Source organism: Ornithorhynchus anatinus, chromosome 8, assembly GCF_004115215.2.
Source record: "Ornithorhynchus anatinus isolate Pmale09 chromosome 8, mOrnAna1.pri.v4, whole genome shotgun sequence".
In the NCBI taxonomy this organism is placed as follows: Eukaryota; Metazoa; Chordata; class Mammalia; order Monotremata; family Ornithorhynchidae; genus Ornithorhynchus; species Ornithorhynchus anatinus.
Window position 1 is genome coordinate 5,293,784 of NC_041735.1, and position 21,547 is coordinate 5,315,330.

The following is a 21,547-nucleotide window of genomic DNA, read 5'->3' on the forward strand; positions in this document are numbered from 1 at the left end:
GTTCTAAGCGCTGGGGTAGATACAGGGTGATCAGGTCGTCCCACGTGAGGCTCGCAGTTAATCCCCCTTTTACAGATGAGGGAACTGAGGCCCAGAGAAGTGAAGTGACTTGCCCACAGTCACACGGCTGACAAGTGGCAGAGCCGGGGTGGGAGAGAAGCAGCGTGGCTCAGTGGAAAGAGCCTGGGCTTGGGAGTCAGAGGTCATGAGTTCGAATCGCAGCTCTGCCACTTGTCACCTGTGTGACTTTGGGCAAGTCACTTGGAATTCTCGGTGCCTCAGTTACCTCAACTGTATAATGGGGATTAAGACTGTGAGCCCCAGGTGGGACAACCTGATTCCCCTGTGTCTACCCCAGCGCTTAGAACAGTGCTATGCACATAGTAAGCGCTTAACAAATACCAACATTATTATTATTATTAAGAAGGGCACGGACTTTCACCCCCGGGTCCAGGGATGCCCTTTCCGCTGCCTGTGGGCCGTGAAGAGCAGCAGCGTGACTCAGTGGAAAGAGCCCGGGCTTGGGAGTCAGAGGTCATGGGTTCGAATCCCTGCTCGGCCCCTTGTCAGCTGACTGTGAGCAAGTCACTTCTCTGTGCCTCAGTTCCCTCGTCTGTCAAATGGGGATGAAGACTGTGAGCCTCACGCGGGACAACCTGATGACCCTGTATCTCCCCCAGCGCTTAGAACAGTGCTCTGCACATAGTAAGCGCTTAACAAATACCAACATTATTATTATGAAGAGGGCCCTGCCTGCTCCGTTCCACCAGGGCGGGGTCCCTAGGGATGCCCCGCTTATGAATAGGCCGAGCGGCCCCCAGTTTAAAAGCAAACATCTTGTCTCCGCTGAGCCCCTCCTCCCCTAAATTAGAGGGGGGGGGGTGGGAGGGGGAAATGGACAGACAGGTGGGCTCGAAGCCCGGGCCTGGGGGAAGATGCTGAACTGAACGTGCTGTGCTGTACGTTAGTTTGAGGTAGCCAGACCCGCTGCTACTTTCCCTCTGCCTCTCCCGAAGTCGAGAGGAGCGGGGAGGAGTGGTGGGTGCTGCAGGATCTGGGGGCTCTGTTCTCCCCCGGACTCAGCGGCCGGACCCGTGAAAGACTTCTTTATTCTTTCGTTCCCGTCGAGCTGGACGCCACCCCGACGAGCTATTAAATGAAGTAATAAGATTGCTGTTCGACACTGGTTTCATTTTCACTTCTTCCCCCCCCTCAGCCCGCAGCTGGTGAGGCCTGATAGGTCTGGTGGATCTTGTGGTGGGCGCTTTCCTGGGGCATAAAGGGGACCGGGGGCGGTCACGAACCACCGACGGGAAGATCAGGCCAGGGCTGGGCTAATTTGTAGCAAAAACCAGGGGAAGGAAGGGGAGGAAGCTCACAGCTTCGGGGTGGACCCAGAGGCGGGAAGAAGCTCTCCCGTCATGGCTTCGTTAAGAAGAAAGATTAATCCTACCCTGCCTCGCAGCCCTCACTCCCCGGGGGAGGGTCAAGGGTCACCCAGCCGTGGCAGCCTACGACGAAAAGCAACCGCGGGACTCAGTGATTGGAATTTCTTTCAATACGTGGTGCTCCGTTACAAGACGGCTGCAGCCTTTTAGACAGATCAGGAAATTACAGGACACGTCTCGGATTGAGGCGACGGCGGAGCGCCCTTCACCCCTGCAGTCATTTCACGTCCGTTTCCCAAGAGACACAGCCCTCACTCCAATTGCTTAAAGCCGGACTTCTACGCTTTGAGTGACGACACCCAGTGTCCATTTCATTTTGACTTAAGGAGTGGATGACACCCCCTCATGTAAGGGGGTAATGGGAGTGGTGTATGTGTGTTGGGGGCATAAGGGGAGAGTCAGAGAGGGGGACACATGGACACAGAAGACCTGGGGACTGAAGAAGTTCTGCTCCCAACTGCTGCCCGGGCTGGGATTGAGTATATTCTCCACAACTTGACCCTGAGACCAAGCAGGTCTCTGCCTTGGGTTGGGGATGGGGAGGGGGTTGGCGGGGAGGGGCAGGTTTCCTCCTAGCCAGGGACGGCCAGGCTAAACCGCAATGGGATGGAGTCTTCTGCTCAGCCAGCTCCTACCCTGACTAAAAATGTAGGCCGAGGCAGGTTCCTCTCTGCCTCCCGCCACGACACGGCGGAGGCAGGTCCACCAAGGGCCCGGGAGGTGTCGGCTCGGACGAACTTCGGGGTCAGACAGGAGCCGGCGCCTCCCAGGCCTCGTCCCGCAGGGTGGGGTGCCCGCCTGACCCGGGCCACCCCCGCCCTCAGTGCAGGAAGGGTGCGGGGATCTTGGGCAGTTCTGGGGCCTGGTGGGCCTGGAGCACGGTAACGGCCTCTTCAATCTGGGGGAACAGAGAAGGAGGGTTATTCAACCTCGTGCCTACCTCTGCCCTTTTACGAAGGAGGGGTTGGTGCTTCCACGTTCCCAGGAAGGGGGTTTAGCACGCTCATTTGCCTAGCTCCTTTCAGGACACTTCCCCTCACCACAAACACACACACTCTTTCCTGGAAGAAAAGGTAACAAGCTAAGGTTGCTTTGTTTCGGGGGGGGGGGGGGGGGCACTGTGTCAGCCTCACACGGTCATATTTAATGAGCGCCTACTGTCTGCAGAGCACTGGACTAAGCCCTTGGGAGGGGATGACAGGAGTAGACCTGACCTAACTGCCCTCGAGGATCACAGATAGACGTATAAGAATAAAACCCAGCGGGAGGAGGTTGGGAAAGGTTGAGCCAGGTGTGTACGCTTGCGTCCGCGGGGCCGCAGCTCGGTCTCGTCTTCCCCACCTCTCCCCACCGCGGCCGCTCCGACGGGCCGTGGGGGAGGGAGCGGCCGGTACCTTGGACCGGAGGGACGCCGGGGACTCCAGCAACAACAGCACCTCGGAATTGTCAATCTCCAGCAGCATGCCCGTGATCTTGCCCGCCAGGGAGGGGTGCAGCGGGTAGATCAGGTGGTAGAGGCGCTCACCTGTTGGGGACGACAGGTCGTCTTGGACGGGGGCGACATCTGACCCGCTCGGACGTTCCGCTACACTGGCAGCACCGAGCTCCCTCTCCCACCCATCCCTCCCCCTGGCAAGCATTCAGGGCGGCCATCGACGGGGAGGTTTGGATGTCTGTTTCCTCGATCTAGGAATCGAGGGCCTGAGGGAGTCGGGGGGGGGGGGGGCGGGGGTGGAGGGATAGGTGTGTGAGAGAGACACAGAGACAGGCAGAGACACAGAGAGAGTGAGAGAGTGCGGTGTGCCACCCTCCTACCCCCACCCCATTCCTAGATTAAACTCTTAATTCTCTGGGCTATTAAGCAACCCAATGGAAGAGGTCTCACCCACACAAACACTTTCAGCATCACCTGAGCCTTGATGTCTTCACAACCTCCTGCAGCACATAGCATGCCTCACCCACGCTGTTGCTTAAGTCCAAACTTTTTTTTTATGCTATTTGTTAAGCGCTTACTCTGTGCCAGGCACTAAGTGCTGGGATAGATACAAGCGAATTAGGTTCAGCACAATTCCTGTCCCAGGTGGAAACAGCATGGCTCAGTGGCTGTTCTTGTGCCTGTTCTTGTTCAAGTGCTGTTTCTTGTATCTATCTCAGTGCTTAGAACAGTGTTTGGCCCATAGTAAGCACTTAACGAGTACCGTTATTATTATTATTATTATTATTACGTCTGGACCAATGCCTGGGATGAGTTAAGCTGGACGAGAGGTACCCTTCTTGTTAATGAGGTGTCCATCCCCTTGATTCTATTTATCGTGATTAAGTTGTCTTGTTTTTGTCCGTCTCCTCCGATTAGACTGTAAACCCATCAATGGGCAGGGATGGTCTCTATCTGTTGCCGAATTGTACATTCCAAGCGCTTAGTACAGTGCTCTGTATATAGTAAGGGCTCAATAAATACTACTGAATGAATGAACTCAAACCCGTCCCTCCCTCTGGGGCTGGGAGCCTCCTGTGTATCTTATCTCCTTCTACTGCTTCTTCCCTTGTGCTTAATTCAGTGCTTGGCAGCAAATAAATGCTTGGCAGATACCCCAATCATCACTCTCAACCAGCTGGATGAGTGGTCCCCCCGGGGTGGGGCCCTCCGGGTCACCTACCGAGCATCTGCTTCTGCTCCTGGGGCGGGGCCTTGGCCAGCATAGATGCAGTGAGCGGCTCTTGTCCGAGGACGTGGACAGCCGCTTCCACCTGGACACGGCACAGGGGACTCACGCTGTTATATCTGCTCCTGGCTCTGATTCATTTCAGGGCCCATCACCCCCCCTAAACTAGAAGCCCCTGGAGGGTGAGGATTGTGTTTACTAGTTTTGCCGTACACCGAGTGCTTAGGACGGTGCTCTGCATGCAGAAGGCGCTCAGTACATATGCTTAGAGCAGCACTCTGCTCTCAGGAGGCACTGAGTACTCTCACCTGACTACTCACTCTTCCCAAATTTGCACATCAAGCAAAGAGTCCTCATGATCTACTTCAAGGCTCTTCACCACCTCTCCCATTTTACACCTCTGCTTTCTTCACCTTCCTCTAGACTATAAGCTCATTGTGGGCAGGAAATATGTCTGCTTACTGTTCTGTTGTACTCTCCCACGCTCTTAGAACAATGCTCTGCATACGATAACTGATCAACAAATGCGACTGACCGACTGACCTCAAAGACTGTGAGCCCGTCATTGGGCAAGGACTGTATCTGTTGCCGAATTGTACTTTCCAAGTGCTTAGTACAGTGCTCTGCACATAGTAAGTGCTCAAAAAATACTATTGAATGAATGAACCCCAGGTCTCCCCCATCTTCAAAGCCCTCCTAAAAATCCACTTCTTCCTCGGATGCCGCATCAACCCTCCACCACCTCCAGTGCCCATCTACTCACTTATTTCTTCCTTTCTTTCTACCCATCTGTAGCATTTTCTTTTTCAGGAAATAGGGTTGGTTGATCATTGTGGGGCACAGAGCTGCACCCCAGCTTCCCATCTCTTCTTTCCCATCTCTCGCCCACATCCTGCTTCTGGCCTGGAACCCCCTCCCTCCTCAAATCCCACAGACAATGACTCTCCCCCATTCAAAATCTTATTGAGGGCCCAACTCCTCCAAGAGGCCTTCCCTGACTAAGCCCCCCTTTCGTCTTCTCCCACTCCCTTCTGCGTCTCCCTGATTTGCTCCCTTTCCTCATCCCCCAACTCCCAGCCCTACAGCACTAATGTCCTTATCTGTACTTTATTTATATTAATGTCCGTCTCTCCGCACCTCTAGACCGTAGGCTCGCTGTGGGCAGGGAATGTCTGTTACTTTGTACTCTCCCAAGTGCCGTTTACTGTTGTATTGTACTCTCTGAAGCGCTTAGTACAGAGCTCTGCACACAGAGCTCAATAAAAATTGTACATTCCAAGCGCTTAGTACAGTGCTCTGCACATAGCACTCAATAAATACTATTGAATGAATGAATAAATGATTGAATGAATGAATCCACCCTGCAAGGGAGGAGACAGTTTGGCGAACCCCAACAACTGTCCTGATCTTCCCGAAAGCCAATGCCACACCCAAGCCCGGCCGGGGGTGGGAGAGGGGAGGAAGAACCGACAGCCCCCTCCTTACCTGCTGGGCATTGCGGACCGCCGGGGTGTACTTGAATTGCTGGGGACTGCGACTCACAGTCAAGGAACCGGGCATCCCAGGGCCCGTGGTCTGGGTGCCGATATTGGCTGCAACCCACAAGCGAGAGGGTCAGGACTTGCCCACCCCCCGCCAACCCAATTCCGCCCCCAACCTCTGGAGGGGGAGGCTTTTCTACTCGGAGGGGCAGGTGGTCTTCAAGCAGTAACCGACGACCTGGAGTGTCAGACCATGCCCACCCTGAATATAGCGCTCGTCGTCTTGGTCGCCACGAGGCCGTGCTGCTCTCCTTCCCCAGAATCTGCACGTGGCATTCAGGCTAAGGATGGGGGGAGAGAGATGGGGGAGACTCCACTACCCAGAATTACACATTCCCTTCAAGCCTCAGACAGCCAAGGTCAGACCGAATCCAATGTACAGCACGACAGAGCCCCCAGTTTATGCACCCACCTCTCCTTGCTGCCCCCGCCCCCCAAAATTACATCTTCCGGCTGCTGGCACGACTCATTCACTCATCATCAACCCCTTGCTCACGTCTCCCCAGTCCCCTGCAGATCCAACAGGTCACTCTCCCCATCCTCAAAGCCCTACTGAAAAATCCTATCTCCTCCAGGAAGCCTTCCTTGATTAGTCTCACCTGAAAATATGTATTCGGCCTGTGAGCCCCATATGGGACATGAACTGTATGCAATCTGATTAGCTTGTATCTATCCCAGCGCTTAGTATATTGTCTGGCATATAATAAACAATACCATAAAAAAACTTGCAAATAAAATGAATTTATCTGTGTATATCTATTCATTTATCTATTTATTTAATACTTGTCTCTCCATTTAGACTGTGAGCAGGAATGTGTCTGTTATATTGTACTCTCCCAAGTGCTTAGTACAGTGCTTGATACACCGTAAGCACTCAAATACGATTGAATGAACCTCATTTTTCCACCTTAGGTTTAATCCCATCCCTCAGCCCTTACACATGTATCTTATTACTTGGTTCCACTTTAACGTCTGTGTTCCCTCCAGCTAGACTGTGAGCTCTTAAAGGCAGGGATCAGGTCTACTCTCCCGGGGGGTTAGTACAGTGCTCTGTACAGAGGAAGCGCTCAGTAAATAGCACCGATCAATCGACTGACTCACCAACAGTCTGCGAGAGTGAGGCTGGTTGGGAGGCCTGAGTGGAGGCCTGTTTGACGGTGCTGATGCCAGACAGGAAGCGCCGGGGTGCTAGAGGTGTCCGCATCAGTGGGGTGGCTGTCGGGGGGCGAGGAGGAGGCTGAGGGAGGGAGTCAGTCACATAGAACTACCGGAAAGGGGTGTCTCTCTCACTCACACGCATACACACACGCGCGCATACACGTTGGGTCGTAGGCAGGGACGGAGCTACTCGAGGACAGGGATCACGTCGCCCAGTTCTACGGTACCGGTACTTTCCCCAAGCGCTCAGTACAGTGCTCTGCACCCAATAAACGCTCAATCAATACCATTAATTGGGCGATCGATGGAGAGAGGGTTTGCTTTCCCGCCGACACGTTTAGGGGAGCAGAGATCCGCTGGGAAGTCAGGTCTCTGGAAACCCGGGGCCCTTGGTCTAAAATTCACAGGCCCTGGAGCTCCCGCTTGAGGCGGAGGTAGAGAGGGTCAGAGCTCTGGAGGTCTTCCCCTTCCTTCCCTCTTCCCCGGTGGGGTGGAGGGCAGAGAGACTCACAGGAAGGTCTCGGAGGCTGGACGGCCCAACGGGGGGCGGGCCGGACAGGGGCCACGGGGCTGGGGCCGTAGAACGTGGCTCTGGTCTGGGGCTGCGGGAGGAAGAGGAGAGACGGTGAAGGACCAGAGGCGGGCGGGATGCAGGGCGGTCAACCTGCTCGGGATCCCCGCGGCCGAGGTCTGCCCCGGAGAGTTCTAATCCCAGCTCTGCAGCTTGTCTGCAGTGTGACCTGGAGCAAGTCACTTCACTTCTCTGTGCCTCGGTTCCCTCATCTGTCAAATGGGGATTAACTGCGAGCCTCACGTGGGACAACCTGATGACCCTGTATCGCCCCCAGCGCTTAGAACAGTGCTCGGCACATAGTAAGCGCTTAACAAATACCAACATTATTATTATTCTCTGTGCCTCAGTTACCGCAAGTGACTTGCCCAAAGTCACACAGCTGATAAATGGCAGAGCTGGGATTAGAACTCATGATCTCTGACTCCCAAGCCCAAACTCCTTCCATTAAGCCACTGCCCAGAGCAGGGGGACCGCCTTAAACTCAGGCTAGAACTAGACCAGAGTTTGACTTGCAGAAAAGAAATGTGGAAGCCAATAGCTTTCATCCCTTCCTGGCTCCCGACACGGTCTAGACCAACCCGCAGGGATGAAGCAGAGACACTCAAGGGTGGTTTGACTCTCAGGCGGACACACCCGAGTCACCCTCACAGCACTTGGGCACACATCCTCATACTCTGTTGCTTCTTCCACCTTTGATTTATTTTCATGTGTGTCTCCCCGGCTAGATTGAATGTCTACCCACTCTATTGGACCCTCCCAAACATTTAGTACAGTGCTCCGCACAAGGTAAGAGCTCAACAAATAGCCCTGATTAATCACTGGACCAGATCAGGGTCGAGATGGAGACTGAGCCTGGGGTTAGAGAGACCGGTGGCCATCTCCAAGTAACCAAGTAGAGAGAAGTAGAGAGAAGTAGCGTGGCTCAGTGGAAAGAGCACCGTCATTGGTTCTAATCCCGGCTCTGCCACCTGTCAGCTGTGTGACTTTGGGCAAGTCACTTGAATTCTCGGTGCCTCAGTTACCTCAACTGTACAATGGGGATTAAGACTGTGAGCCCCACGTGGGACAACCTGATTCCCTTTCATCTACCCCAGTGCTTAGAACGGTGCTCGGCACATAGTAAGCGCTTAACAAATACCAACAAATACCAACATTATTAACCCAGGCCCGGAGGACTTAGAACTCCCTTATCCACCATCCCGGCAGAGACAGTGGAAAATGACAGCCCTTGGGGAGTTTGGAGAAATACCTAGGATGGGTGGTCATTGTGGGTGGCTGGAGGGCAAATGGAGGGAAAATGACAGCTGCATCAGACTAATCCATCACTCCATTGCCCATCCACCTTGGCATCAAATGGAAATGCCTCACCATGGGCTTTAAAGCACTCAATCCCCTTGCCCCCACCTCACCTCGCTACTCTCCTACTACAGCCAAGGCCGCACACTTCGCTCCTCTCATGCTAACCTTCCCACTTACCTCGATCTTGTCTCCCTGGCCGCCGAACGCTCGCCCATATCCTGCCTCTGGCCTGGAATTCCCTCCCTATTCCTAGCTGATAGGATTACTCTCCCTCCATTTCAAAGCCTTATTGAAGGCACATCTCCAAGAAGCCTTCCCTCCTTTCCTCTTCTCCCACTCCCTTCTGCATCACCCTGACTTGCTCCCTTTATTCGTCCCCCCCTCCCAGCCCCACAGCTCTTATGTCCATATCTGTCATTTATTTATACTAATGTCTGTCTCCCCCTCTAAACTGTAAGCTTGTTTTGGGCAGGGAATGTGTCGGTTTTATCATTTTACCATACTCTCCCAAGTGGCTTATTACAGTGCTCTGCACACAGTAAGCGCTCAATAAAGGCGATTGACTGACTATGGTATCTACTGAGCATTTACTGTGTGAATAGCACTGTCCCAAGCACGTGGGAGAGTATAATTCACAGAGTGAATACACACATCCCCTGCCCACAACCTCCTGCTTCCTGTCTCCAAGGCAGAAGAGAACATTTGGAAGACCCATTCATTCACTCATTTATTCATTGTCATATTTACTGAGCTCTCACCATGCTGTACTAAGCGCTTGGGAGTTGGTTCTTTCCCCTTGACATCCCAAAACGAGGCCAGCCCTAACTTGCCCTCCAGCCACCCACAATGACCACCCATCCTAGGTATTTCTCCAAACTCCCCATGAGCCCAAAGGACTCCCAAGGGAGCTGAATCCTCATGCTGGTGAGTCACTAGGTGAAGGAAATGACTCCATTTCTTAGCTTTGAACTCGCCACCTTGAAGCTTCAACTAGCAGCCCCTCACCCTCGAGCCAAGGGGCTTGGAGAATTCATCTGTAAAATGGGGATGAGACTGTGAGCCCCTGGTGAGATGTGGACTGGGTCCAACCTGGTTTGCTGGTATCAGCCCCAGCGCTTAATACAGCACCTGGAACACAGTAAATCCTCAAATACCATTAATAAAAATAAAAAACCAAGTAATCTAGTCCACACTTGCCCCATCCACCTGCTTTGCGGATATCGGTCACATCCGCTCTCAGTCCTATTTCTCCGGCTGGAAACGTCCTACACTTGAATCTCTCCCTAGATGGAATTTTCCCCTTTCCCCTGATACCTTGGTTGTCCTTTTCCTTCTCTTGACTCCTCCTCTCCCACCTAGGAGATGGGAACCTGCGACACACACAAAGCCCACCCCTCCCCACCGCTTCCAGGGATCGACAGACTGTGGTTTGGAGAATGGCAAAATGCTCACCCTCCCCGGATTTTTACCTGGGGCAAGGCAGGCAGGAAGTAGCCAGTGGGTTGCTGGAAGGAGCCCATGATGGGAGCAACCAGGGTGCGAATGGTAGAGAGGCGATGCATGTACTGGTTGGTGAGGATGGCCTTCCGCTCCTCTTTGCGCTGGGCCAGGGCTACGTACAGGGGCTTGGTGCTCACAATCCGCCCGTTCATCTCCGTCACGGCCTTCGTAGCCTCTTCTGGGGAGGAAAAACACACAAAGCCAAATCCTTTGCTGTGGCCACTCTCTGTCATCACCTGGAATCGAGACAAGACAAGAGCCGCTGGATGGACGCCGCTCGGGGCTCCCGGCCACCCCTTCCCGCCGAGGCCTGCTTCCACGTCCCCCTGACCCCCGGGGGACTGGACCGCCGCCCCCTCCACTCGCTTCACCAGGCAGGGAACGTGTTTGCTAATTCTCTTGTAGTGGATGCTTCCAAGAGCTTAGTATAGTGCTCTGCACAGAGTAAGTGCTCAGTAAATAGCATGGCAAAGTGAATAGAGCACGGGCCTGGAGACAGAAGGCCATAGGTTCTAATCCCGGCCCCACCACTTGTCTGCTGCGTGACCTTGGACAAATCACTTCACTTTTCTAGGCCTCGGTTACCTCATCTGCCAAATGGGGCTCGAGACTGTGAGCCCCATTTGGGACTGGGACTGCAGCCAACCCGATTTGCTTGTATCCACCCCAGCGTTTAGTACAGTGCCTGCCACGTAGTAGTAATAATAATAATAATGGTATTTGTTAAGCACTTACTATGTGCAAAGCACTGTTCTAAGTGCTAGGGGGACACAGGTGATTAGGTTTCCCACGTGGGGCTCACAGTCTTCATCCCCATTTTACAGATGAGGTAACTGAGGCCTAGAGAAGTGAAGTGACTTGCCCAAAGTCACACAGCTGACAAGTAGCGGAGCCGGGATTAGAACCCATTACCTCCGACACCCCAGCCCGGGCTCCTTCCAGTGAGCCACGCTGCTTCTCTACATAGTAATCACTTAAATACCACTATTATTATTACTAAATACCACTGATTGATTGCTTATGCTGTACCCACCCTCGACGCCCAGCAGAGTGCTTGGCACATAGTAAGCCTTCAGAGGCACCACAATTATTCGTATTTTCAACTTCAATACCTTGGCGCTAGTGATGGTCCCGTACGGAGAGAACTCTTTCCTCAGTTTCTCGTCATCGATGCAGTCGTCCAGGTTCTTCACGTACAGGTTCACACCCTGAAAGATGCCAGCTGGAGGAGAGCAGGCCTGGCTTCGGCTGCCACACTTCCTCCTCCTCCCTTCAGGCCCCAGCTAGATTCGTCCTCCGCCTTTTGCCCTACAGATCAGGCCCGTTGTCCTAAAGATCCTCCCTCTTTTCTAGCCCTCAAAGGCAGGGATCGTGTCTACCGACTCTACTGTACGGTACTCTCCCAAGCGCTTAGTACACTGCTCGGCCCACGGTAAGCGCTCAATAAATACCACCGATCGATCGATTCTATCAGCCCTAGGGTTCAAGGGTCCTGGGTGGGCCCTCTTTCCCTTCCAAGGGCCTGGCCACTTGACAGGGCTTCTTAGGACACAGAAGCCTGACCTGGTGGAAACAGCACAGAACCCGGAGGTGTGTTTGGACCCAATCCCTGTCCCACAGGGGGCTTACAGTCTTAACCCCCATTTCACAGATGAGGGAATGGAGGCCTAGATAAATTAAGCGACTTGCCCACGATCACCCAGAAGACAAGTGGCGGAGCAAGGATTAATAATAATGTTAATAATGTTGGTATTTGTTAAGCGCTTACTATGTGCAGAGCACTGTTCTAAGCGCTGGGGGAGATACAGGGTAATCAGGTCATCCCACGTGAGGCTCACAGTTAATCCCCATTTTACAGATGAGGTAACTGAGGCCCAGAGAACTGAAGTGACTTGCCCAAAGTCACACAGCTGACAAGTAGCGGAGCCGGGATTAGAACCCATGACCTCTGACTCCGAAGCCCAGGCTCTTTCCACTGAGCCACGCTGCTACATTAGAAACACAGCCTGATGGGACATATATTTTTATTACCCTATTTATTTTGTTAATGAGGTGTACATCCCCTTGATTCTATTTATCATGATTATATTGTCTTGTTTCTGTCCTCTGTCTCCCCCAGTTAGACTGTAAGCTCGTCGTTGGGCAGGGATTGTCTCTATCTGCTGCCGAATTGTACATTCCAAGCGCTTAGTACAGTGCTACGCACATAGTAAGCGCTCAATAAATACTACTGAATGAATGAACCCAGGTCCTTCCGACCCCCAGCTCCAGGTTCTATCCACTATGCCACACTGCTTCCACTGCTGGAGGAGCCGGAAGCCCGGCAACCCCAGAGCAGGAATAATAATAATGATGGCATTTGTTAAGCGCTTACTATGTGCCAAGCACTGTTCTATGCACTGGGGTAGATACAAGGTAACCAGGTTGTCCCACGTGGGGCTCACAGGCTTCATCCCCATTTTACAGATGAGGTAACAGGCACACAGAAGAAGTGACCTGCCCAAAGTCACACGGCTGACAAGTGGCAGAGGCAGAACCCAGGTCCACTGACTCCCAAGCCCGGGCTCTTGCCTCCAGGCCACGCGGCTACCTTACCTGGTAGCGATTTACTCTTTCTTGCTTGATCTGTTCGAACTTGCGCTTCAGCTCGCTCTGCCTCTCGGTGCGCTTCTGGGCCCGGCCCACATACAGCACCCGCCCGTTCAGCTCCTTGCCGTTCATGCTGGTCACCGCCTGGGCCGGGACGGGGCCCGCGGGCCGTGAGCGGCCTGACGGCGGGCGCTTTCCTGACCCGACCCTCCCCGCTGGGCAGCAGGGCTGGGCTCCCCTGCGGTCAGAGGGAGGCTCTCTGCCCCCCTGCTGCCTGGCACTGAGGTGGCCAAAGAAGCGGGCACAATAATAATAATAATAATGTTGGTATTTGTTAAGCGCTTACTATGTGCAGAGCACTGTTCTAAGCGCTGGGGTAGACACAGGGGAATCAGGTTGTCCCAAGTGGGGCTCACAGTCTTAATTCCTCATTTTACAGATGAGGTAACTGAGGCACAGAGAAGTGAAGTGACTTGCCCACAGTCACACAGCTGACAAGTGGGTCCACGGTGTACGTGTCACGGTGCGAGTCAGTGCGGGGCCCGCCGTCTGTGCCACGGTATACGTCGGGGACGGCCGGCCCGCCCCCCCAGTCTAGGATCACCAGCCCTTCCCCTCTCCAGGGCCCCCCAAGCCTCTTACCTTCTGCGCTTCCTCGTGCTTTTCAAAGTTGACGAAGCCAAAACCCCGGGAGTTACCCACTTCGTCCACCATCACCTTGACGCTCAGAGTCTTTCCTGGGAACAGAGGGGCAGCGCCTCAGGGCCGGCCTCCCTCTCTGGGGGAACCGGCCCAAGGGTGGGAAATGCTGACTGGGAGGTGGGCGGGGGGGACTGGGAAATGTAGGGTCTCCTTACTGACCCACTCAGAACCATGCCGGGGATGGGGTCGTGGTAGCCAGGCCCGGTTGCCGGCGTCCCCCTGGGGGGAGAGGGGGAAATGGATACACAGGGGTGGGGGGCAAGAAGGGCACAGTGAAGTTTGGAAAGGAGATGGAGAACACGGGTTCCGGAGAGTCCTCTGCCTCCCCTCCCCACCGGACGCCCAGCCCCTCACCGAACTGCCCGAAGATCTCCTTCAGATGACTGTCGTCCACGTCTTCCCCAAAGTTCTTGATGTAGACGTTGGTGAACTCAAGCGCCCGGGCCCCCAGCTCCGCCTCGCGCTCCCGCCGAGACTTGAAGTGGCCGACGAAACTGCCAGGAAGCCACCCAGCGTTCCCCTTCCGGATTTCCCGCGTCTCCCTCCCCGACTTGATTCTATTTATTGCTATTGTTCTTGTCTGTCCGTCTCCCCCGATTAGACTGTAAGCCCATCAAAGGGCAGGGACTGTCTCTGTTACCGATTTGTACATTCCGAGCGCTTAGTACAGTGCTCTGCACATAGTAAGCGCTCAATAAATACTATTGAATGAATGAATGACTCCCGACCGAGCCGGTGCCGGGACTCCCAAGGCCCAGATGTTTCTTTCTTATCCTGTTAGAGTGCGAGCTCCTCGTGGGCAGGCATTTGGTGGCTTTGTTATTCTGTACTTCCCCAGTGCCCGGTACAGTGCACCACACCAAGTGTTCTAAGCGCGTCATACAGTGCTCGTTAAATATTGTTGACCGATCGGTGGACGCCCGGTAAATGTTGCTATCCTAAAACTCTCGCCCTCCTCGGCTGCCCTTCCGTTCTCTGAAAGGAGGCTGGGCTCGGGGAGGTTCGGGTGGTCCAGAGCCTCCCACCCACACCCTCCCTGGAGTTGGCAGATTGGTGGTCCCTAATGCCACCATCGGCCCTACTCCACCCTGCCTCCTGGAAGCTGGGGAGAAGCCCTCCAGGCCGTGAGCTCACTGTGGGCAGGGAATGTATGTTTGTTGTCGCTTTGTACTCTCCCTATCGCTTAGTTCAGTGCTCTGCACACAGTAAGCGCTCGATAAATCCAAACGAATGAATGAAAGTCCCCGGCCCGGTCCCCGCTTTCCGTCCGCTCACACTTTCCGGTCGTTGAGGAGCATCCCGTTCATCGTGCTGATGGCCTGGCTGGCAGCCTCACGCGTCTCGAAGTGGACGAAGCCAAAGCCCCGGGACCCGTGCTCATCACACACCACCTGCCCCGGAGTCGAGGGCACAAGCCTGAGCCCCCCAGCCCGGGGGCCGGAGCCCCCCAACCCGGGAATCTCACCTCCCTCTAGACTGGAAGCTCACTGTGGGTGGGGAATGTGTCTGGTTATCTGTATTCTCCCAAGTGTTTAGTACAGTACCCTGCACATAGTAAGTGCTCAATAAATAGCATTGACTGTGACCCGAGCTCTCTCCCCCTTGCCCGAGGAATCTTGTCTTCTGTGTGACTTTGGCCAAGTCACTTCACTTCTCTGTACCTCAGTGACCTCATCTGTAAAATGGGGATGAAGACTGTAATCCTCACGTGGGACAACCTGATTACCCTGTATCTACCCAGCGCTTAGAACAGTACTTGGCACATAGTAAGCGCTTAACAAATACCAACATTATTATTTATTATTCACATCCTCTCCCGCCTGGAAAAGATGTGAACAAGAGGGATACAAGAGTCCTTTAGTCAATAAGCTCATTGTGGGCAGGTAATGTGTGTTATACTGGACTCTCCCAAGCGCTTAGTACAGTGCTCTCTGCACACAGTAAGCACTCAAATATGAGTGAATAACTGGAGGTCTCTCCCCTTTCCATCCAACAGATCCTTGCTCTCTCGGTCTTTAAAGGTCTACTTAAAAATCACATTTCTACTAAAAATAAAAATAAAAAAATCACAGAAGCAGCATGGTGTAATGGAGAGAGCACAGGTCTGTGAGAGAGTCAGGTCATGGGTTCTCATCCCGGTTCTGCCACCTGTATGACCTTGGGTAAGTCACTTCACTTCTCTGGGCCTCAATTACTTCGTCTGTAAAATGGGGATTGAGACTGTGAGCCCCTATTGGGACAGGGACTGTCCAACCTGATTTGTTTGTATCCAGGGCTTAGAACAGTATCTGGCGCATAGAAAGTGCTTAACAAATACCACAATTATTATCATTATTATCTCTTGCAGGAAGCTTTTCCCTGACTAATTTTTCTCCTCCCCACCTGACTGAATCACCTTTTTCTCTCCACAATAGCACTTAAACTCTGCACTTCCCCTCTCATTTTAGTGTTTCTCTCCTCCACTCCCTGAAGACAGGCATGGTGTTTAGCTTTTGAAGGCTACCAAATGCTTATTACTCAGTAAGCACTCAATAGACTCATTCATTCAATAGTATTTATTGATCACTTACTATGTGCAGAGCACTGTGCTGTTAATTGATCGATCAGAGACAGAATATTGATCAGGATGGGCAAGTCCTCTGACCCGGTGCAACTATGTTGTGATAAGAAAAATCGGTGTGGAATTGGAGTTTCTTCTCAAACTTATCTACCCTTTTTTTTTTAATTGTATTTGTTAATTGCTTACTGTGCCAGGCAATGACCTAAGCTCTGGGGTAGATACAACCTTGTCAGTTTGGATACAGTCCCTGTCCCACAAGGGTCTCACAGTCTTAATTCCCATTTTACAGATGAGGTAACTAAGGCGCAGAGAAGTGAAGAGACTCACCCAAGTTCACACAGCAGACAAGTGGCAGAGTCAGGATTACAACTCAGGTTCTTCTGATTCCCAGGTCCACGTTTATGACATGTTTTAGGGTGAGGATTACATCCCACTACTTAGACTTTGAGTCCCATGTGGGGCAGGGACTGTGTCCAACCTGATTAGTTTATATCTACCCCAGAGCTTAGAACAGTGCCTGACACATAGTAAGTGCTTAAATACCATAATGATCATCATCACACAATTTATAGCATTTATCAAACACTACAGGTTAAGTGCTAGGGGAGATGTTAGGATGATCACATAGAATATACAGGACTCACTAGCTTATCCCCAGTTTAGAGGTGAAGAAAACGGGCTCAGAGAGGTTAAGTGATTTGCCCAAAGCCACACAGCAGGCGAGTGTCAGAGCCAGAACTGGAACCCAGATCTTCTGCCCCGAAGTCCCCGCTCTTTCCACTTAGACACATTCTTATGATGGGAATGATGCAGATGCTAGCTAATAGTAAATAATAACTGTGGTGTTTGTAAAGAGCTTAATATGTCCCAGGTACTATACTAAGCGCTGAGGTGGATACGATCAAATCAGATTGGACACAGTCCCTGTCCTGCATGGGGCTCACAGCCTAATTCCCCATTTTACAGACAAGGTTCACAAGCTCAGGGAAGTGAAAATCACTTCCCCAAGGTCCCACAGAGGACAAGTGGTGGAGTTGGGATCTCTAACCCAGGTCCTTCTGACTTTCAGGCCCGAACCCTACCCACTGGGCCACGTAGCCAGGACACTCCTGTGGGTCGCCAGGGAAAAGGTTTGGTTTTGTCGGCAAGGCAGCTGGGTCGGCGGAGGGGTGGTCTGCCCTGGCAGCTCGGCGTCTACCTTGCAGGAGAGGATGTTTCCGAAGGTGGAAAAAGTGTCGTACAGCGCCTTGTTATCGATGGAGTCATCCAGGTTCTTGATGAAGATGTTGCCGACGCCCGATTTTCGGAGCCCGGGGTCTCGTTGGGACCACATGATCCGGATAGGCCGGCCCTTGATCACTTCAAAGTTCATGGTGTCCAAGGCTCGCTCCGCTGGACAGAGCAGAGAGGCAGGGGTTACAGCGAGCCACTCGGACCCCTGCCGAGGAGGAGCCCCTCACTCTTCGAGTCCGGCGGGACAACTCGAAAGATCAGAGGTTATAGCACATCACAAGTAATAATAATACCAACGACAAAAACAACGATAATTGTATTTACTAGGGGCCAAGCATTGTAATAAGCCTTGGGGTACATAAGATACAGTCAATTTAGATAGTCCTGCTTCCCACTCTAATGGGGAGGGCCAACAGGGATTTCATCCCATTTTACAGACTCCGGAATGGAGGCACAGGGATGTTAGGGGACTGGCCCAAGGTCACTCGGGAATGGAGGCACAGGGAAGTTAGGGGACTGGCCCAAGGTCACACAGCAACAAGTGGTGGAGCTGATTTAGAACCCCGGTTTCCTGACTCCCAGCCCCAAGCCCTCTCCAGGAGGCCACGCCGAAGCCAAAGGCAGGGGCTGGGGAAGTCGCCGGGGACCTGGTACCGGTGCCGTCTCTGCCCATCGCGCAGGAGCGTTTGCCGGGGGGCTACCAAGGGAAGGGGGAGAGTGGCCCGGGCCGGTCGTCCGGCCCCAGACATTGGACCCGAGGCTCCCTCTCCTGGCCAGAATCAAGAGAGCTGCCAGCTGGCCCGGGCTACCCTGAGGCCACCAACTTTGGACTTGGGGCAACCTCCCCCGGGACATCCACCACCCCAACACTTCTCCAGACAGGCTCAATGCGGGATTCCCCTGTCCCGGGGCAGAGATCCGCCACTGCAGAGGGATGACTGGGAGTCAGAGGACCTGGGTTCTAATCCTGACCCCTGTGTGGACCTCGGGCACGTCACTTCTCGGGGCCTCAGTTACCTCATCTGGAAAATGGGGATTAAATCCTTTTCTCTCCAGTTTAGACTGCGAGTCCCATGTGGGATAGGGACTATGTCCGAGCTTGATCCTACCCCAGTGCTTAGAATAGCGTTCGACACTTAATAGGCTCTTAAATACCATATGACCATAAGCTCTTTGCGGGCAGGGAATGTGTCTAAACTCTTTGTGGTAACTCTGTTGTATTATACTTGTATTATGTATTATTGTATAGAAGCAGCGTGGCTCAGTGGAAAGAGCACGGGCTTTGGAGTCAGGGCTCATGAGTTCGAATCCCAGCTCTGCCACTTGTCGGCTGTGTGACTGTGGGCAAGTCACTTAACTTCTCTGGGCCTCAGTTCCCTCATCTGTAAAATGGGGATTAAGACTGTGAGCCCCACGTGGGACAACCTGATTCCCCTATGTCTACCCCAGCGCTTAGAACAGTGCTCGGCACATAGTAAGCGCTTAACAAATACCAACATTATTATTATTATTATACTCTTTCAAGTACTTATTACAGTGTGCTCTGCACACAAGAAGCATTCGGTAAATCCTACTGATTGATCAGTTCATCACTGGGAATCCTTTCAGTTTCTCCGAAAGAGTAGCAGGGAACTTCTTTCTACTTATAATTATTTTAGTGTCTTCTCACTAGATTACAAGAGCCTCAAAGACAGGGATCTTTTCTATTAACTAATAACAATAATAAGAATAATAATATTTGTTAAGTATTATGTTCCTGGCACTGGGGTAGATACAAGCAAATCAGACTGGACACAAGTCCCTTTTTCACGCAGAGTTCCTAGTCTCAATCTCCATTTTACAGATGTGACAGTGACCCCATTTGGTATCTATATCAACGTTTAGCACAGTGCCTGGCATAAAGTAAGCCCTTAATATCGTCATTATTATTACTACTAGGCGTTTGGGAGAGTAAAATACAATAAACAGACACATTCCCTGCCCACCCACAAAGGGCTGGATGTGGTCACGATGCCACAGGGCGGGAGGGTGCTTTGGACGTCATTCCCCACCCTCGCCTCCTCCTCCGCCCTCCCCACCCCCAGCTTTGGGACCCCCGGCCTGGTCACTCACCATCGGCGGGCTGCTGGAAGTTGATATAGGCATAGCCCAGGGAGCGGCGGCTGGCCACGTCGCGGCAGACGCGAATGGAGATGATGGAGCCGGCGGGGGAGAACTTCTCGTAGAGCATGGCCTCCGTCACGTCCACGTGCAGGTCGCCCACGTACAAGGAGGCCAGTGGATAGCCAGCTCCCGTGGCGTTCATGGTCCGGGCCTGGTCGAGACGAGGCCGGGCGGGGAGGCCGGCCCGCTTTGGGGAAGTCTCTGAAGGGGAAGCCGCAGATGTAATAATAATAAAATAATTGCGGTATTTGTTAAGTGCTGTACTAAGAGGTTGGGGTGGAGACAAGCAAATCGGACACAGTCCCCGTCCCATGAGGGGCTCACGGTCTTTATCCCCATTTTACAGATGAGGTCACTGAGGCCCAGAGACGTGAAATGACTTGGCCAAGGTCACACAGTAGATAAGTGGCGCCCACGACCTTCTGACTCCCAGGCCCGTGCTCTGTCCACTAGACTGTAAGCTGGTTGTGGGCAGGGAACGGGTTTGTCTAATGTAGCGGACTCTTCTGAGCGCTCGATACGGTGCTCTGCACACAGACAGCGCTCAATAAATATGATCAAATGATTGATTGATTCATTGATTCAACAACAGGAGGCTCCTCTCTCTCTCTTTCCCTTTCTCTGCCGCCCTCCCCAGACTCACCTCTCCTCTAGACTGCAAGCTGATCGTGGGCAATGAACGTGTCTACCGACTGTGTTATACCATCCCCCGCCAAGCGCTTAGGACAGTGCTCTGCACACAGCAGGAGCCCGTTGTTGGGCAGGGACTGTCTCTACCTGTTACCCAATTGTACGTTCCAAGCGCTTAGTCCAGTGCTCTGCACACAGTAAGCGCTCATTAAAGACGACCAAATGCATGAAGGAATGCTCAATAAATACCACTGATTGATCGATCGATTGGGACCGAGCCCGGGCAGGGACTCAGAGACCCCGGGGCTGCTTAGAAGCCCCCTCCTCCGACCCCTCCTCCCTTCCGGACACCCCCCACCCCGACCTCCGACTGGTGGGGAAATGGAGGCCCGGGGTAGAGGGTGCAAGCTGTAGAGTGGAGGCTGCAGGGGGAAATGGAGGCTGCGGAGTGGAAAGTAGAGGCCGTGGGGGGTGGGGGGGGGAGGGTGCAAGTTGCAGAGTGGAGGCTGCGGAGGGGAAAGAGGTGGCGGGGAGGAGGGTGCAAGCTGCAGAGTGGAGGCTGCAGGGAGAAATGGAGGCTGCGGAGGGGAAAGTAGAAGCCGTTGGGGGTGGGTGCAAGCTCCAGAGTGGAGGCTGCAGGGGGAAATGGAGGCTTCGGAGGGGAAAGTAGAGCCGTGGAGGGGAGGGTGCAAGCTGCAGAGTGGAGGCTGCAGGGAGAAATGGAGGCTGCGGAGGGGAAAGTAGAGGCCGTTGGGGGGGGGGGGTGCAAGCTCCAGAGTGGAGGCTGCAGGGGGAAATGGAGGCTTCGGAGGGGAAAGTGGAGGTCGCCGGGGGGAGGGTGCAAGTTGCAGAGTGGAGGCTGCGGAGGGGAAAGAGATGGCGGGGGGGGGGGGGAGGGTGCAAGCTGCAGAGTGGAGGCTGCGGAGGGGAAACGGAGGCTTCGGAGGGGAAAGAAGAGGCCGCGGTGGGGAGGGTGCAAGCTGCAGGGTGGAGGCTGGGGGAGTTGGAGAGTGCAGGGGGTGGAGGCTGTAGGGAGTAGAAGGGGTGCAAGGGGTGGACGGGGCGGAGTGGAGGCTGTAGGGAGAGGAGGCTGCGGAGGGAAGAATCTGGGGGGAAGGAGGAGGCCTTAGGGGGTGGAGGCCTTAGGGGGTGGAGGCCTTAGGGGGTGGAGGCCTTAGGGTAGCCCCCCACTACTCACGGTGTCGGGGAGGCGAGAAGGGGGGATGAGGGGGGACCGAGGGTCGGTGGAGAAAGAGTCTGGGCCTCGCCCCGCCCCCTGCCCTTTAGAGCAATGTGGGCCGCAGCTTCCCGACCCCCACCCACACCGTCGACCAACCAAACCACCAACCACCCATCGACCAATCAATCAATCAATCAACCAACCAATCAATCAATCGACAGCATTGCGGCCTCCCCGGGCAATTAGGCCCAGCAGCCTCCCCCTGGGCTAGTTCCCTCTGGGCCGCAGCTGGCCGTGGGAGCGGATC

The 21,547-nt window shown here is 53.7% G+C and overlaps 1 protein-coding gene across 2 annotated transcripts; it reads right to left on the minus strand.

Annotated features, from left to right (window-relative positions):
- Positions 1-751: 751 nt before the first annotated feature.
- On the minus strand, positions 752-21,291 carry PABPC1L (poly(A) binding protein cytoplasmic 1 like). 2 transcript variants are annotated; one of them, XM_029070884.2, is made up of 15 exons: positions 21,259-21,291; positions 19,380-19,631; positions 17,233-17,426; positions 14,750-14,865; positions 13,829-13,968; positions 13,415-13,509; positions 12,779-12,916; positions 11,296-11,391; positions 10,153-10,419; positions 7,322-7,412; positions 6,754-6,867; positions 5,597-5,703; positions 4,106-4,196; positions 2,843-2,973; positions 752-2,346 (listed from the first exon to the last, which is right to left on the minus strand). In XM_029070884.2, the coding sequence occupies exons 2-15, from the start codon at positions 19,570-19,572 to the stop codon at positions 2,269-2,271; spliced, it is 1,851 nt and encodes a 616-aa protein (XP_028926717.1). In that variant the 5' UTR covers positions 19,573-19,631; positions 21,259-21,291; the 3' UTR covers positions 752-2,268. The 2 variants fall into 2 exon arrangements, with proteins under 2 accessions (XP_028926717.1, XP_028926718.1); XM_029070885.2 differs by lacking the exon at positions 6,754-6,867.
- Between the last annotated feature and the right edge of the window lie 256 nt (positions 21,292-21,547).